This window comes from Trachurus japonicus, chromosome 21 (genome assembly GCF_045865225.1).
Source record: "Trachurus japonicus isolate A0001 chromosome 21, Traja_1.0".
Taxonomy (NCBI): domain Eukaryota; kingdom Metazoa; phylum Chordata; class Actinopteri; order Carangiformes; family Carangidae; genus Trachurus; species Trachurus japonicus.
In genome coordinates this window covers 22244311-22260069 of record NC_140927.1, presented here as the reverse complement: position 1 = coordinate 22260069, position 15759 = coordinate 22244311, and the positions used below count along the sequence as shown (strand labels likewise).

The following is a 15759-nucleotide window of genomic DNA, read 5'->3' as shown; positions in this document are numbered from 1 at the left end:
AGTCATGTGCAGTGATGTGTGCAGTGCAAACGTCAAAATGAATCTCCCGATATCAAATGAAGGGCAGATTCGAGAATGTGTCATCCTCTCTTTTAAGTTTTCCTCTGATGAATTTCTAATTAACTTCAATCCTGAGTGACAAATGAGGACAGGGGAGGGGCAGGGAACACAGACGGGGATAACATGTTAAAAAGATGAGGTAGGACCTGCATGCGTCTGCGTGTGATGGACTATGATATGACGTTTCTGTCAGATTATGACTGACAAGCATTGCACCTCCCATCTATGGACTCTCTCCAAGAGCACCACTAGAGTAGCTGCTGCGCTCTCTGCATCAGCTACAGCACACATCTGTCTTCTTTTTTGGGAGGATGGAGGAGGTATTGTGCTGCTTTGATGCCTTGTGCTACAGCATCCAGGCTCTAAATACAAAATATGTGAATGAAGCATAATAAAAGGCATATTGGATTAATTTCATATTATTTCATTTCAGGAAATTATTGCCCTCCTCCGTTCATCTTCCTGCACTCTAAACACACAAAAACACCAGATAAAGGCCAGAGAATGACTTCCTTTGAATCAGTATTCCAATTCATGCTCAGCTATGGTACTGAAGCAGGATGAATTAATATGAGGACAGAAAAGTTGGTCCCCTGTCACCCCCGGCATAATGCAGTCTCAAGCATATCAGGGTGCCCCAGCTGTGACCATGCAGTCTTATCATTTCTGAGCCATGTAACAACTTTCTGCGTTCCTTTTCTCATCCCCGCCAACTAGAAAATCAACTCCAATGCATCTTGTTGCCAGTGATACTTTTCCCTCCACAGCCACTAAGTAGAGGAGCAAAAATAAATCTGTGCACTTTAAGGTCACGAAGAGAAATCACAAATGTTCCTGTTCCTGATTGTAACACGGCTGCATGGAGACAGATAAAGAAACACCTTTTTTTCCCCTCCTCTTCATCTAGATGAATAACTCTCCCTGTTGTTGGACTGTTTGTCCAACATTGGATATAAATGTACTCCTTTATCATAACGGAAACACCGGAATACAGGAGAGGGGGACAGCATTGCTCATGATGAGTCATATTTCATGAAAAACCACCAACCTGCTTGGGTCAATGTGTTATATTTCCTTCCGAATACTTAAAAGCTTTCAGATCATTAAATGAATCCAGACTTGGTACAAAAAAAGGAAGAAAGAAAACGCACACATACACTCACACACACATACACACTTCTTCCCTGGGTCCCCTTTGATTGAACTTTGTGGTTTTGTGAGTCAGAGATTAGAGTCAGCATTCGTAATGAGAACGAGGGATCTAGGTTGATCATTTCCTCATTGAACTAAATGTCACAGATCAATATCTATACAAGTTTTAAAATGTTTTCATGTCTGCAGCGGGAGAGATGATTATCAGTCATGGATCAGCCATTGATATCCACCTGTTCCACCCATGAAGGATGCTTACATTAGGCTGCATGCACTATGTAACCTATTTCACACGTCCCTGACTTTTATGTAACTTATTCACCCCAGCTTGCCCTGGCAGTAATACAACTATTGACTGTGACCACTTAGGTTCACATCCATAAAAAGGGACACCCGCAAAAATAATACAATTTCAAATCCGCTGAAAGACCTGCTTCAAAATAATGAATTCAAAAATAGATTAAACTGTGTGCTGAGTGCATACAGTAGGCCTACAGTATATCAATTACATGCAGCATGGGCAGAAATAATCCATAGACTTTTTAACGCTCTTTGGCCACGCAAGATATTGGACATTTACTATAAATCATGTTCACACCATATTCAGCTTCACCTATTAACATTTTCAAATCATTTCCAATAGCTGCAGATATGTGCTGTAATTAAATCAATCCAACACAGTCATCATTTATCCTGCTGAGGTGCAATTGGCAAATGAATCACAGTTTACATGAATACATTACAACTTCTGTAAAGATTTTCAATGGCATATGATGTCTCTATAGCTGCAAAACCGCTGCCCATTCACATTTTCAATGATTTTCAATGGTCAGTGAAAGACTCTCCACTGAGAATCAGAACCTATGCCACGGTCTGTAGCCCCACGGATTCATTTTGGAGTACTGGGAATTGCAGGTTTACTTAAAGTCCATTTTCTTTAATCCCTGTAGTTAATTGAAGTCATGACTGAGCTTTGAGCTGTATGCATGGTGCCTGCAAGCCATGGCAACAGGTCTGGTGAGACAGCGTCTGCAATTACATGACTAATTATAGCATCAGTTGAAACTGCAGGTGAATTAGTGCCTGATGGCTTTTCTGAAGTGTGAAAAGCAAATCCCCCTAAGTGGCAAATGGCAGGAGGGGCGTCTTGTGTAAGATATCTTTAAACCAAACAGTGGCTGCTCGCAGGTTAAAAGTGAGTCAAATATGTGTTTTCCACAGAGAAAATAAAGTTCATTCAGAAGAAAGAACAGATTGTCCCCATCTGACAGCCAAACCACTGATACTGCTCTGAGCCCAAATTCTGTGTCACTTACAATTAAGTCGCAAACTAAACCACAGGATCATACGACATATTACGTAAGACAATTGTGCTTTTAAATTACTGTATCTAAAATCCAAGGGCACATCTACTCACAGAGTATGTAATGTTAAATGACACGCTTAGTAGTGCGGGCAACAGCAGTTACCATCCAGCTGCTGCTGAAAGATCAGTCCCTCTTTCTGAAAATCTTAGATCACAGTGCCCCCTTCTGGCCGGGCCAAGCTACACTGAAGCTCCACTAAAAAAAAAAACAAGGTCTGTGGTGTGGAAATGGAGCATGATTATTGGACCAGCTCTTGTGAGTTGATTGTAAGATGAAAATTCATCCTCGTGGGCCTGCCTGGAAAGCTCCTGAAAAATGGAGAGTCTTTCCTCTCTGTGGGCGAGCATTAGAAAGAGGCAGACAGAGAGTTAGGCATGACATTGTGATGGAGGGTAGCGCAGGTCTATCTAAGCTCTTCCATCTGTGTTCCATCTTTTTACAGACCGTTTTCCTCTGAGCAGCCAACCATACTGTTTCTCTGTAAGCCCCAGCACACACACACACACACACACATGCACAAGCTATTCGATTCTCCACGTCAAAGCTGTCCATAAAGGCTTGGTTGTGGCCTTGGCTTTGGAGGGAAAAAGATGGGATACATATCCCGAAAGGTTTTATATTTCTCAGCCACTCGACTCTGCTCGGCGCCATTCAGGCCGTGCTTGTTTTCTAAGCATTAGGATTAAAATCTCTCTCTCCCATGACAGCGCCAAGAAAAATCTAAAAAAGGAATCTAAGAATTTGAGATGTCTGCCTCCAGGGGCTGTTTGTGCTTCACCTCAAAAATTCTGAGCCAATTTATGTTCGGTCCAACTTATTTCCATATATTGCCTGTTGAGCTTATATCCATTTATGGGAAATAAGGACAATGTTCTTACCTTGATGTTCAAATACAGCTCAGAGCTGCAAAGTGAACGTTCATGATGGATCCTACTGGTATGAATATGCAGTGTATGTTTATGCAGATACGATTCCGTGAAACAACCAGAATTACAGAATACATTTACAGAATAGCCTATCAATGTGTAATCAAATGTAATGCATGCACACTGAATGAAATATGCATGACAAATTGGCTTTGGAGAATACAGAGCAGGCAGGTCCTCTGAACCTTTGCACAAGAGCTCATTGAAATTCCTTTCATTATGACTGTGGCACTACAGGGAAACAGAGGATGATAGGGACAGACAGAGAAAGATGAGTGTAATGATGTCTGATAACAGCGGCAGGAAAAACCTTGAATCACATATCATTCCAAAAAACTATGCAATTTTACTTAAAAATGTAAAAGAAAATAAAAATAAAACCCATGTAAGTTGAGCATTTAGTCAGTTTATTTACAAATGTTGCTGTTTTCCTCAATGCCATTCAGTAGGATATATATATTCTCCACATGGAAACCTGCCTCTGTGCACAATCCTCCATCTATCATGTGATAACTCCAGACAAGTGCTATCCAAGCAGACAGATTCTTTAAATATATATATTTGTTGAAAGACCTCTATTAATCTTAATTACTTCTCCCTGTTACAAATGAAAAGGCACATATGCTTGACAAGAACACCATTGTTGACAGAAAAAACAAAACAAAACATGTTAACACCACAAGATTCAGCAGAAAAACAAGCATGAAGATGAGGAGAAGATCCAACAACAGTGTTCTCTCTCAGTATCTCTAAAAAAAAATGTCTCAGTGAAGGTCGTAGAAAGCTGTGCCTGTGTAATCTTATAGTCAGTTTACCTCTTGACTAGTTTCATGGCTAAAACATTTAAAATCTCTGGTGCATGCAGAACCCTTACGCTTTATACAGCTGTAATACTTAATAAGATATAAACACGTTAAAGCAGATAACTTCTTTGCAAGCTTACCCTCTCAATCACACGCTGTAAAAACACAAACATGAGTCTCATCAATGAATCAAACGGCGGTTTCCTAGAGTCATAAAATTGAAGTGTTTCCAAACCAAGTTGTGCATGGCATCACTGTTTACTTTTATTGTTCATGGGTTGTTGTCACAAGTAGTCTCTTCATCAATCTGCTGGAGTACAGCCATATCACATAGAGGTTGGCTGGCCAGCTACGAGAGAACAAAAAACAATGTTACACTTGAGGAACGACAAGAACGACACGTCCTAATACTGTACAGACTGATGGAGGTCTTACTTTTGACTCGCATGTAACAGGAGTTACAGTAGAGTTGTTTGTTTCGTATTCTGACTTCAGCCCCAGCTTGCGATCCTCCGAGGTCAGACTTACAGTCGATACACTGAGGAAGTTCAAGGAAAGGTAAACGTTAAGGAGCTACTCAACTTGTTAAAAATACACTGAGGTGCACAGGCGGAGTGATGAGGAAAGACAGGACCAAAAGCCTTTGATCATACAGAGGGAGAAAATCAAGGAAGAAAAGGAGTGAAGGTCACAATACAAAGATGAGCAGGGAGGACGATTCAAAGGTACAGTAGGGAGACCAAACTCAAGACCAAAGATACCAGGATCGACAATCGGAGTGAGGCGAAGGTAGAAGCAAAACAAAGTGAGGGGTTGATTGGTTTGACATTCAGGTTTTTGGCACAGACACACTTTGCTCAGCCACTGAGGAATCAGGACCTCGAGGTTCACCAGGAGTTGCCAGGTTAGTGAAGAGAGAAAAGAGGTGTCTGGAGTGATGTTGTTAGTTTTGAGGATCGGCTGAGTCGTGCTGCAGGTGTGCTCCGAGGCCGACGGGAGGCCAGCTCTCACCTTAAAACAGGTCAAATGATAACAGAGCCCAAGGGACTCGATGATCATGGCCGCTCCCTTCCCCAGCGGGATGTCACAGAACGTACAGATTTTCTTGCCACTGACTGACCTGGATTACAGAACGTACAGCTGTGATATGAGAGCTAAGCACAGATGCACGACGCAGGCATGAATGTTAACAACACAAACAGTGGTTAAACTGATAAATAAATGATTTGTTTGCTTGGTTGTTTCCCTCATGAATGTTGATGTTTTGTTATGAATGTTAATTTCAGATGTGGGCCAAAGATGTCCACTGGTGAAGTGGAACGGAAGCTCGATTAAAACGTGTAGGTTTTAGTTATCAGATTGTCCAGTCGTCAAAAACAATGTCTTCAAAGGAACTAATTTATAAGTTCTGCTATTGCATAGTGAATGCTAACAGATGTTTAATGATCAGTCTTGTCCACAGCTCTGAGAAGCTTTTCTTCTTCAGGACAGACTGAACACTGCTGTGACTCGGTATTGGAAAATGATTAGTCTGTGATGCTAGCTAGAGTCAGATTGTTGGTGGATTAAGGAATAAGGTTTGCTGCACTAACAACATTATTTCTAGACTGGGAAGTAAACAGCTGCTAATACTAACGTTAGCTCTGTAGCAATAGCAAAACTCACAAATAGCTGCTTTAGGTAACTTGTTTTTATTGAACTTTTTCTGTGTGTGTTATGTATTATGATATGCTTGAAAAAAATTCAGAGCAACACGATGATTCATAATATCACAAACAAACATCAATGCTAAGATGTTGCCTCATGATGTACCTGTAAATCTATAGTGAAGGGTGAATATATGGCACATAAAAGTTACCAAACCGCATTTTAATGTACATTCAAAAATAATTTAAATACGCTTTACCACCTCTGCCTGTCCACCACCAGTGTTACACTGCAAAAACTCAAATATCTTACCAAGAATATCTGTCTTATATCTAGTCAAAATGTCATTTCTAGTCAAAACAAATCTCATTATAGGACTCATCACATAAAAAGTAGACACTTTTTACTTCTTTCAAGGATATTATCACTTGAAATAAGTTGGAAAATCTGATAGTGGAGCAAGTTTTTCTTCCTTATTTCAAGCACAAAAAACTTGCTTTCACTGGCAGATATTTCTACTTATTTCAAGTGAAAATTTGTTTGAAACAAGTGAAAATGATCTAAAAACAAGTTAATTTTTAGGTGATGAGTCTTATTTTAAGTGGAAAGAGATTAGTGTTGACTAGAAATTAGACATTTTGACAAGAAATAAGACAGATATTCTTGGAAAGATTTTGAGTTTTTGCAGTGTACCATGTTTTTACTACCAAATACACACCAGTTAACAGGTTAGAGTCAGCTTGTTGGGAACGTTATGCAAAGCAGCACTGTGTCGATGTTACCTGCTCCGCTGCTGAGCGGCCCCTCCATCAGACATGGGCTCTGGAGAGGTGGTGGGTGATGGAGAGGAGGTTGAAGGGGAGGGGGTGTGCCGGGCCCAGGGGGGCGGGGGGGTTGCTGACGCGCCTCTGAGGGAACCCATCGAGTAGGAGGAGGGCAGGGTAGACGAAGCGGGCCGCTGCGCCCCAGACCCACCACCACCGTGAGAGTAAATGCTGCCAGAGAGGGCAGAGTGGGGCCGGGTGTAGTTTGGGGCGTAAGAGTTGGTTCTGGGTGTCCATGATGAGCGCGCCGAGTTGTAGGTGGAGTCCAAGTTGTCAAGAGACTCGCCTCTGCAAAGCCAACCCATGCCACGCCCACGTTAGCCGGTTAGTAAAGACATTTAAACCATCTGGCTACCACTTTACCTGTGGCTGATTTTAGTTTGAGTCAATTTTAACAAAACAAAGTCAGAGCGATAGCCAGAGTGCTAAATGTGTTCATTTTTAAATTAACCACCACTGTCACATACTATACTATTTACATGCTGAGTGGACCGTACCTGCGCATGGGTGCTATGCCACTCTCATTGCTGGTGGCGGTGCTGGTGACGGAGCGCTGGCGAATCCAGCTGCCGTCCGTGAGGAGCGGAGTTTTCTTCTTCATCTCGTTCAGGATCTGCTGCCTCTCCAGCTCAGCGTGCGTCAGGGGCTGCTGACCTGCTCCACCGCCCGTCACTGCACCCAGAGAGGAGAGATAAACCAAACAGTTATGCTTGAAAAAAAAGTTTCCTGGAAGTAAAAAAAAACAGGCGACGGGCAGAGAAATCAGGATGGAAAGAGGGAGATTGTGATGGTGTTGATATGTTTTCCAAGTTTTATTATGAATAAATCTGTTGGCGCCTTTGATTAATTGATGAATGAATGTGTGATTACTTGTACCTATTTATCATTACATGATTGAAACCTTAATGTTATTTCTGTGAAGAGTGAAGGTCAGTCTGTATTTATTATGTATTTTTTCCCCTGTATATATATAGGATGTTGGTGAGAATAATATTTGTATCTGATTTTTTTCTACTATTGCTATATATTACTACATATGTTCTATTGCGGTCCAAAATGGATAATGTTTGAATGTGTCAAGCTCTAAGTTTTTCTCCCTGTCTTTAATGTCACTTCCTCAGACAACCACACACACCTGTGATCAGTTAATTGCATGAGTGTGCTTAAAAGGAAGTCACACAACAGAAGTAAAATACTGGGTCCTGATGAAGGTCAGTAGACCGAAATGTTGACTACATGACTAAATAAAAGAGCTTCAAGTGAGTGCGGGAGCAAGTGTTGATTTTTTATGGCGCCTTTGATTAAACAATTCTTTTTAAACGCAGTTACATCACGGCATAGAAAATGCATTGCATATTCAGAGAAATCATACTGCAATGTAATTTTCTGGCAGGCAAACATGGATTTGATGTGAAGTCAAACTGATTTATGGGGTCATTAAGGAGATCAAAATAAGAGCTGACTGATTGGCTTTGAGATTAAAACTTTGAGGCGGAGCTTTGGGGGCCGAGCCCACCTCTCTCTGGCTCTCTGTATCTCATCGCACTGAGGATCTCTCTCCTCTCCATCTCCAGCTCTGACGCAGCCCTCTCACGCCGAGCCTGCTTGTCTTGACTCCTCAGCTGCTCTTCCAGCAGCCGCTGAGCCATACCTCCCGGCTGCATATAAAAACCTACAGCAGGGTACCACCCACATATATGTTCAACAACATGTGTACGCAGCCATTTATAAAACAGTCAATAGGAAGAGAAACACAAGCCTAAGTCGAAAGGACTTCAGGTACATCAAGAAAACTCACCTTTCTTCTGTGGTTTTTCCTCTTCATCAAGCTGGGGGGATGATTTGGATTTTGCCCTGTGAGACAAAGAAAATGCATATAATCAAAAAATTAATACATTAATTACATTTTAGATTTTATAAACTTGTGTTTATACATTTATATTAGTCCAAAATGTATAAAAACAAGCTAAATACCAAGGGAGGACCATTAGTAAGAGCAGTTTTTACTCACATAACCTCAATAATAAAGAATTTCTGACTTAAACTGTGTGCCTTGATTATTTGACAGCCCGTTCCTTTTCTTGTAAACAGCAACAAGCAATTTGATGTCAAATATCACAATGAAAACCCCTTTTTAATGCTTACTATATAGAAGAACTGCTGATTGCAGGCCAATCACAAGCAGTTCCAATCTCAGCTGGAGACCTAACCCTCCTCCAATTTCATGACCTTACTGTAGACTTTCTTTGGAATGATTCGCTTCAAATGTGTTCAGCAAGAGCGCCCGGACGCGGCAACTATTCAGTAAAGTCGTGACGCTGGGAAAGAAAAACACGACTTACTGCTTCAAAGACATTCATAATGTGAAATTATGCATCTACTGTAATGCCATCCCGTGTTAGTATTTTTAGGTTGCAATGACACATTAAGTGATGAATTCTTCGTGTTTGTTCAAATCTGGCGTCGATGTTTTGGCAGGAGTGTACGTTTGTGTTAGCTGCTTTGGCAGGGTCGGTAATCGGTGAGATTCAGTCAAGAACAAACTGTGTTGCCAATATATAATTCCTGGTGCAGAGAATCATGTTAAGAATTCAGAAGAGGTGAACTCTGGGCTGAAAATGTGTAGAAGCTGATGTGAAAGCAACATTCATCAAGACAGCAGGTGACACTTCACTTGACCCCTGTATTTAGCATTTAGAGGCTGCAGGCAGCATACAAACATCTAACTACAGCTTTATAACACAAGCACAAACAGGAACATTTGAAGTGTTAGTAATGTACAGTGTTTGTCAGCTAATATAATTACTCACAGGGATCATTAACCTACTGTGTTTTTTTATATTGCCATTCATTTCTCTATCAATGTAGCAGCCACAACTATACACCAGTTACTACTGGTGGTTCATGTATTGTACTGCTGATAAATGCTGTAATAAACTGTTGCCAGTATGACTTATTCATGTAATTTCATGCTGAAATACTGTTATATGAGATAGTCATTCTCAGACATTGTTATTACGTATTACTGTTTTTTAAAGCAGGCTGTGAAGCAACTATGGATCACATAAAAATATGTCATGTAAGAGCAGGTTGTTGCCACTGGCTGATCAGTTCAGTGTAAGAAGAAGCAATATCTTTGGGAGTCTGGCTGCAGGTGCAGTTCGATGAATACACTCTCCTGTACTGACCTGTCTGTATAGGACAGTGAAGGCTGGACATGGGAGGCACCAGCCCTTTGGTGAGAGTCAGCGTGCAGAGGAAGATGGGTTACAGTGCAGGGTTGGACAACAAAGCACACATAAACTCATTAGTTGCAGTTATGTTAATGCACAGACGGAAAAGCAGTGATGTTAGACATGTGAGTGGGTTATCATCAGCAGGATGGACAAACAGAGGAGGACAAAGTAAAGTGAAGTGTGCAGGCGAAGCAGCGTCTCTACTGACCACTGCCTCTGCTGCTGCTGCTGCTCTAAGGCTCTCTCCCGCTCTCGGCGCTGTTGCTCTGCAGCTTCCTGCTGCCTCCTCTCCTCCTCTTTCCTCCTCTGCCATTTCAGCTCTTCCTCCTCCCTCCTCCTCCTCTCCTCCTCCTCCTGCCTCTCTCTCCTCTCCCTCTCCTCCTGGAGACGCTGCAGCTCGCGTTCCTCCTCCTCCCTCCTCCTCCTCTCCTCTGCCTGCCGCTGGCGCTCCAGCTCCTCCTTCCTCTTTCTCTCTTCCTCCTCCCAGGGAGTGGAAGTGGGCTGACTGACTGGAGACAGGGGTGAGTGCGGGCTGCTGCTGTGGCTGTTCACCTCCAGGCTCCCAGGCTGCCAGACGGACCAAAGAACAAAAAGGAGGAAGCGTTAAAAACACATGATAGCATTAACTAAGTAGACACCAATTAACCCTCAGGAGGAACTGCGACAAAGATGAAGTAACTCTTGTCATTCCCTGTGGTGAAAAACCAGCCAGTGTTTTGAAATTCCCAAGGGGAGGTTTTGTGTAACAAAAGCTGAAAAGACTTTACTGAAAGGATAGAGACACATATTGCATGTCCTGTATCACCCACATGACTGGACATTGTTCCGCTATCGCTTTTACTCACTTTCATGAGAACCTGTTATATTAAAAGGCAGAAAAACCACAGGCTGCTTGTGTAATTGCTTCAAAATTATAGCAATTTTCATCAACAACACTATCAAAGCTCTTTGGATACATTTATATATTTTAGTCCTGTGAGTCAGAACTTATTGCCACCTTTTAATACTCTCTAACTTGTTACCTCTTCAATATCCTGCTGAGCCTTCAGCCACTCCTCCTGCAGCTTCTCCTGGTCACGCTTATATTTCTCCTGCGTGGAAATGAAATAGAATGAGAGGTCAGAGGTCATTCCATTTTATTGACATGCTGAAAAGCACCATTCACACCAGACGTGGGAACGGAGGAAGGGAAAGTGCTGTTTTTTTTTTTTTTTACAGGAAGATAAGCCACTGAAGATGAAGCAAGCAAACATGTAAACAGACCATTTTGGTGGGTGTTTTCAAAAGTGCCTGAAAACATGTTTTTTGTATTGTCCCCGTGCACAACAACACAGCTCTGCTGGCAGAGTCTACTGCAGATTATACACTGATTATTCATGACTATGACACACAACCCTCCCACCAAACACCTGAAGTATCCCTTTAAGATTCACATGTCACTGCAGCAACACAGCTCCACAATGTTTTTCATACAAAAGGTTGTGCCTCTGTAACTTCAATATCAGTGCCAGCATCATTATCTCTACAGTCATTCTGCATTTTTGGTTATCAAATTCGGTTTTGAGTCACATATCAAATAAGACAATATCATTAATGACTGTAATTTTAAGGGTTTAAATAAAGTAACAGTTTTATTTGAATTATATTTATTTCAGGCTTTCTAGTTTATGGTTAAGTTTTGACACCAAAATGAAAATAGATGTAAATAGATGGTAATTATATTATCATACTGTGCCACGGCGCAGCAGGAGGCCGGGGTAATAACATAAAGAATACAGTGACTTTGTAGCTGTATTATTTTCAGATAATTCCAAGCTCACCTACATGTTACCTAACCATCCTGAAAGTTGATAAACCTAGAGAAGCTCGCCCTGGGCAGGAAGTCTCCCTGGCACATCCTGAAATCAGGCCGTTTATCCAACAGGGAATAAAGACTGGAGGAGTAACAAGGCTTCCCGGCTACACCAGCGCTTTGCCTGGACACCTTTGATCTCCGTCCAAAAATAGACCCTCAAGAAACATGTTTTGACAGGATCTACTACATTTACGTTGGATACTGGACAAATACTTTACTTTCTGCTGCCTGAGCGCCATCTAAAGTTTTCTGTGTTGAGCCTATTAGGGATTGACTCTTTGGATGTGAGCTCTGTGCTGCTGAGGGAACGCAGAGCAGATTTCCAGATGGGTATTTCAGATCACGTGGGTTGGAAAGTTGCTTCGTTAAGCATTATAAGTTTTTATGAGTGGATGACATTTCCAATTAACTAGGTACATCTATCTAAACCAACTGCAGTCTAGTACAATAATTATAAAACTTTTTTTTTTCAGAGAGATGCTGAGTCAGCTGGTCATTTTGGGGGTTGTAACTGTACCGTGTTATTATGACTGGTCTTTCTTTCATTTTGTTCACACTGGTTATATCAGTGAGTGCAGAATAAATATCAAAATACTGTGCACATTCTTTACAAATTAATAAATAGTCCTAGTCTCAGAGTCAGACTCAGAAAACACGGTGACGTGCTATAAATAATACACGGTATAAAAACATAGCTATTAAACTTATATCAGACTTTTATTCAACAACCTTATTATTACTTCAGTGCATTCAGTTTTTCTGTATTCTGTCATTGAGTCTCCTTGTTGAATTGTTTAGTGTCTTTTTTGCTTTATTTATGACTTGATAACAGTTTTTGCTTTGATGCTGTAAATCTGGTTTAAAAAAATACAATTTAAGAGCAGCAGAAACAACAGAGTCATCACCACTTATTAATATTTCCAACAAGCCTGTGCATATTTTCATTTGTCCAGATAGTATCTCAAAGGAAATTTTAAATCGAAAGCAACTGGACAAATATCCTAGACAAATAACCAAGTCCAGTTGCTTTCGATTTAAAATTTCCTTTGAGAATATTTCCAACAAAAACTGAACATTAAAACCTTTTAAACTGGGAGTACCTAATAAATTGGGAACTGAGTTTTGCGACAGAAGTTTGCCTGTATGTACCTGTAGGAGGCGCTCCTGTTCCTTCTGCCACTTTTCTTGTCTTTTGCGCTCCTCCTCTGGATCCCAAGACCAGCGGCTGGAGGAAGGAGCGATTGAAGGAACAGGTATCTGAAGACAAAGCAGACAAGTCAGTTGGCGCACCTACAGTAGTATTGATTACCTGTAACTTTTCTAACACCTCCACCTGCTTCTGATTCTGATGTTGATTTTTAAAGTGTGAAACTGCAAATATACATTAATTCATTCATTCTGGGAGTAACTCTCAGTAGCACTTTATAATAACTACACACTATTAAACACTAGTAAAGCAATATGAAATCCTTAATTCATCATTTAAGAGACATTCATTATACTTTTATATGAATAAGTATGTAATAAAACACAGTTATACATGTTGAACTCTTGCATAGGTTCATTTCTAATGTGTTCAATGATTGTATATTGAGGAGATGTCAGTGGTTCATGTTTAAGTAATGAGCGAGTGTATTAATAGATGTTTTATTATGGATTGTCTTATTCATCAAAAATGAATGAGTTAAACATTTATAACTGTGTTTATACATACTGATAAGTTCAAATGTAGGAAGAATATTCTATAAATGATGAATCAAGTATTTAATAATGCTGTTTTATAGTGTTTAGCTACAACAAAACTCTTTGTATTTGTTATATAATACAACTGCATCACAGCAGACATTTGGTTTTGCAAAGTCACGTCAATTGTATCTATAAAGCCAAAAAATCACATATTTATCTCAGTGGGCTTTACGACTTCTACAACACAGAACGCCCTCTATCCTCAGACCCCTGAGTATTTTATTTATCCATTTTCAAAAATTCATTACAAGGAAGGCTCCCTGCAATCACACAGGAGTAATTGGGAGACTAAAGGCTTAAGAAGCAGAGTGAACCTGCCTCTGAAGTGAACCATGTGAGGTGTTTAATAATTGATCTGAGCTTTGTTCTAACTGTGGGCATCTGCTTTAAAAGACGCTAGAAGAGCAAACACACAGTGCACTGATTATAGTGTATACTCACATCTGGCATTGCAGACTCTGATCCTCCTTGAAGAGAAAGAAAACCATCCAGTCAATACTTCGCATACGCACAGGCAGAACATTGAAACAAAACGCTGATCTACGAGTGAACCCTGAGGCCGTGTGTCAGATCAACACAGAGTATATAGAAAAGCTTATTAAAGTATCAACTTGCATTTTAAGTTGAGTATCAATTCATCATGAAAAAAGACATTCAAGAGCCACAGTAATTGATATTTTCAACAAGCCTCCAGCAACAACAGTCACATTGATTCTCTCAATTCAACATCACCCACTTGTTGACATTTACATTGGATGCCAGCCTGATAGTTCTGAATCACAAAATCAATAAACTGATTGTGAGGACAAACAAATTGAAAGAAAAAACGCATGCATCAGCATATCATCATGCATAAGAGGCACAACAGAACGGCGTAGCCAGTCTGTAAAAGTCTAACAGCCACTTCAACGCAAACATGCCAAGAAAGCAACAGGAACACTTTAAACTTCATGCACAGCAAAGTGAAAAGTGTAACCATGTGTTAAGTCTGGACGCCACTCAGAAAAAACACCACAAAATACAACAGGATTTTAAAGATTTGTATTTGTGGTTGGTACACTGGCACTGAGTCTGACATCCTGTGCAGCCTTTGGACCTGGTTATGTTCCTTTTATACACTATTTTTCATATTCACTTTTAAGTTTTCTTACTTTTCATCCCTCCTTTTTATGTTGAAATACATCCAACCAAGCTCGTTTGGTTTGGTTGGAGGTTTTCATGGAGGCAGAAGTTAAAGCACTAGACTGATTTGGTTTGAACAGCATGTCAGACTGTACCAAGTGTAAGGTGAGGAGGTCACTGCACACTCAACCCCGTTTACCACAGAGGTAGACCAGCGCACTGACACTGGACCCTGAGCCGCCTGAAGGAGGGAAGGGGCACAGCACAAGGGTTAAGATTTGGCACCAGACACGACTGGTCAAAGGAAAAAGGCCCCACAAAGGAATCTATTTCTATCATCCAGACATGGTAATCAATTGGTAATAGGTTCCTTATGCACTGAAGATGAGGATGCGGCTGATAAAAAAAAACAAAAAAAACAAACAGACATGCATACATCCCTTTGGAAATCTGGGAAATACGGCGACACATAAGCACAGAGGACCAAGCCAACAGATTACAGAGAAATCATAGTTATCAATATGGAAATCACGCCCCTCTACGGCCAGTGCTTCTTTTCTTCTTTTTTTTTTTACCTTGTTCAAAAAACTCTGACCTCCGTTTTAAGTTTTTCATAGAAAGGGGTTCTGACTCTACATGGGAAATGGAGAACAACATAGAGTGAGGCACATTAGAGGAGATAAACAGGTTTAACCAGGGATGATACAACCTTCTACGTATAATAGATCAATTACACAAACAAAGATGTATCAATCTTGTTTTGCCGATATAAATTTCCATTAATACATTTTCAAAAAGTCATTTTCCCACAGCGTTCAACAAGCTCGCACTCCCCACTGGTGTGGTATTTTGTATCCAGAACAGAAATAGTCATCAGGATCAATTTCATAACCTTTCTGATTGTGTGCTCTGTGTGTTTACCTTTGTTCCTCATGGTCACCGGCGCCTCACGGAAACTTCCATTAACTCCGTTTGAAGCCACATCCTACAGGGCGACATGGCAGGGTGTCCACTCATTAGA

The 15759-nt window shown here is 40.8% G+C and overlaps 1 protein-coding gene across 31 annotated transcripts in view; it reads right to left on the bottom strand.

Annotated features, from left to right (window-relative positions):
- Nucleotides 1-3891: 3891 nt before the first annotated feature.
- lmo7a (LIM domain 7a) overlaps nucleotides 3892-15759 on the bottom strand; it is a 49513-nt gene continuing 37645 nt past the window's right edge. For 7 of the 31 annotated variants that reach the window (XM_085765789.1, XM_085765795.1, XM_085765790.1 and 4 more), the window contains 15 exons: nucleotides 15660-15723; nucleotides 15314-15370; nucleotides 14938-14979; nucleotides 14058-14083; nucleotides 13020-13127; nucleotides 11038-11106; nucleotides 10224-10582; nucleotides 9968-10012; nucleotides 8578-8633; nucleotides 8296-8451; nucleotides 7277-7451; nucleotides 6738-7067; nucleotides 5320-5428; nucleotides 4744-4846; nucleotides 3892-4657 (listed from right to left, as the gene is read on the bottom strand). In XM_085765789.1, the coding sequence (XP_085621915.1) occupies nucleotides 4635-4657; nucleotides 4744-4846; nucleotides 5320-5428; nucleotides 6738-7067; nucleotides 7277-7451; nucleotides 8296-8451; nucleotides 8578-8633; nucleotides 9968-10012; nucleotides 10224-10582; nucleotides 11038-11106; nucleotides 13020-13127; nucleotides 14058-14083; nucleotides 14938-14979; nucleotides 15314-15370; nucleotides 15660-15723 (1722 nt within the window). In that variant the 3' untranslated portion in view covers nucleotides 3892-4634. The remainder of the gene's footprint in view (nucleotides 4658-4743; nucleotides 4847-5319; nucleotides 5429-6737; nucleotides 7068-7276; nucleotides 7452-8295; nucleotides 8452-8577; nucleotides 8634-9967; nucleotides 10013-10223; nucleotides 10583-11037; nucleotides 11107-13019; nucleotides 13128-14057; nucleotides 14084-14937; nucleotides 14980-15313; nucleotides 15371-15659; nucleotides 15724-15759) is intronic. The other 24 variants (XM_085765791.1, XM_085765799.1, XM_085765801.1 and 21 more) reach the window with 16 other exon arrangements.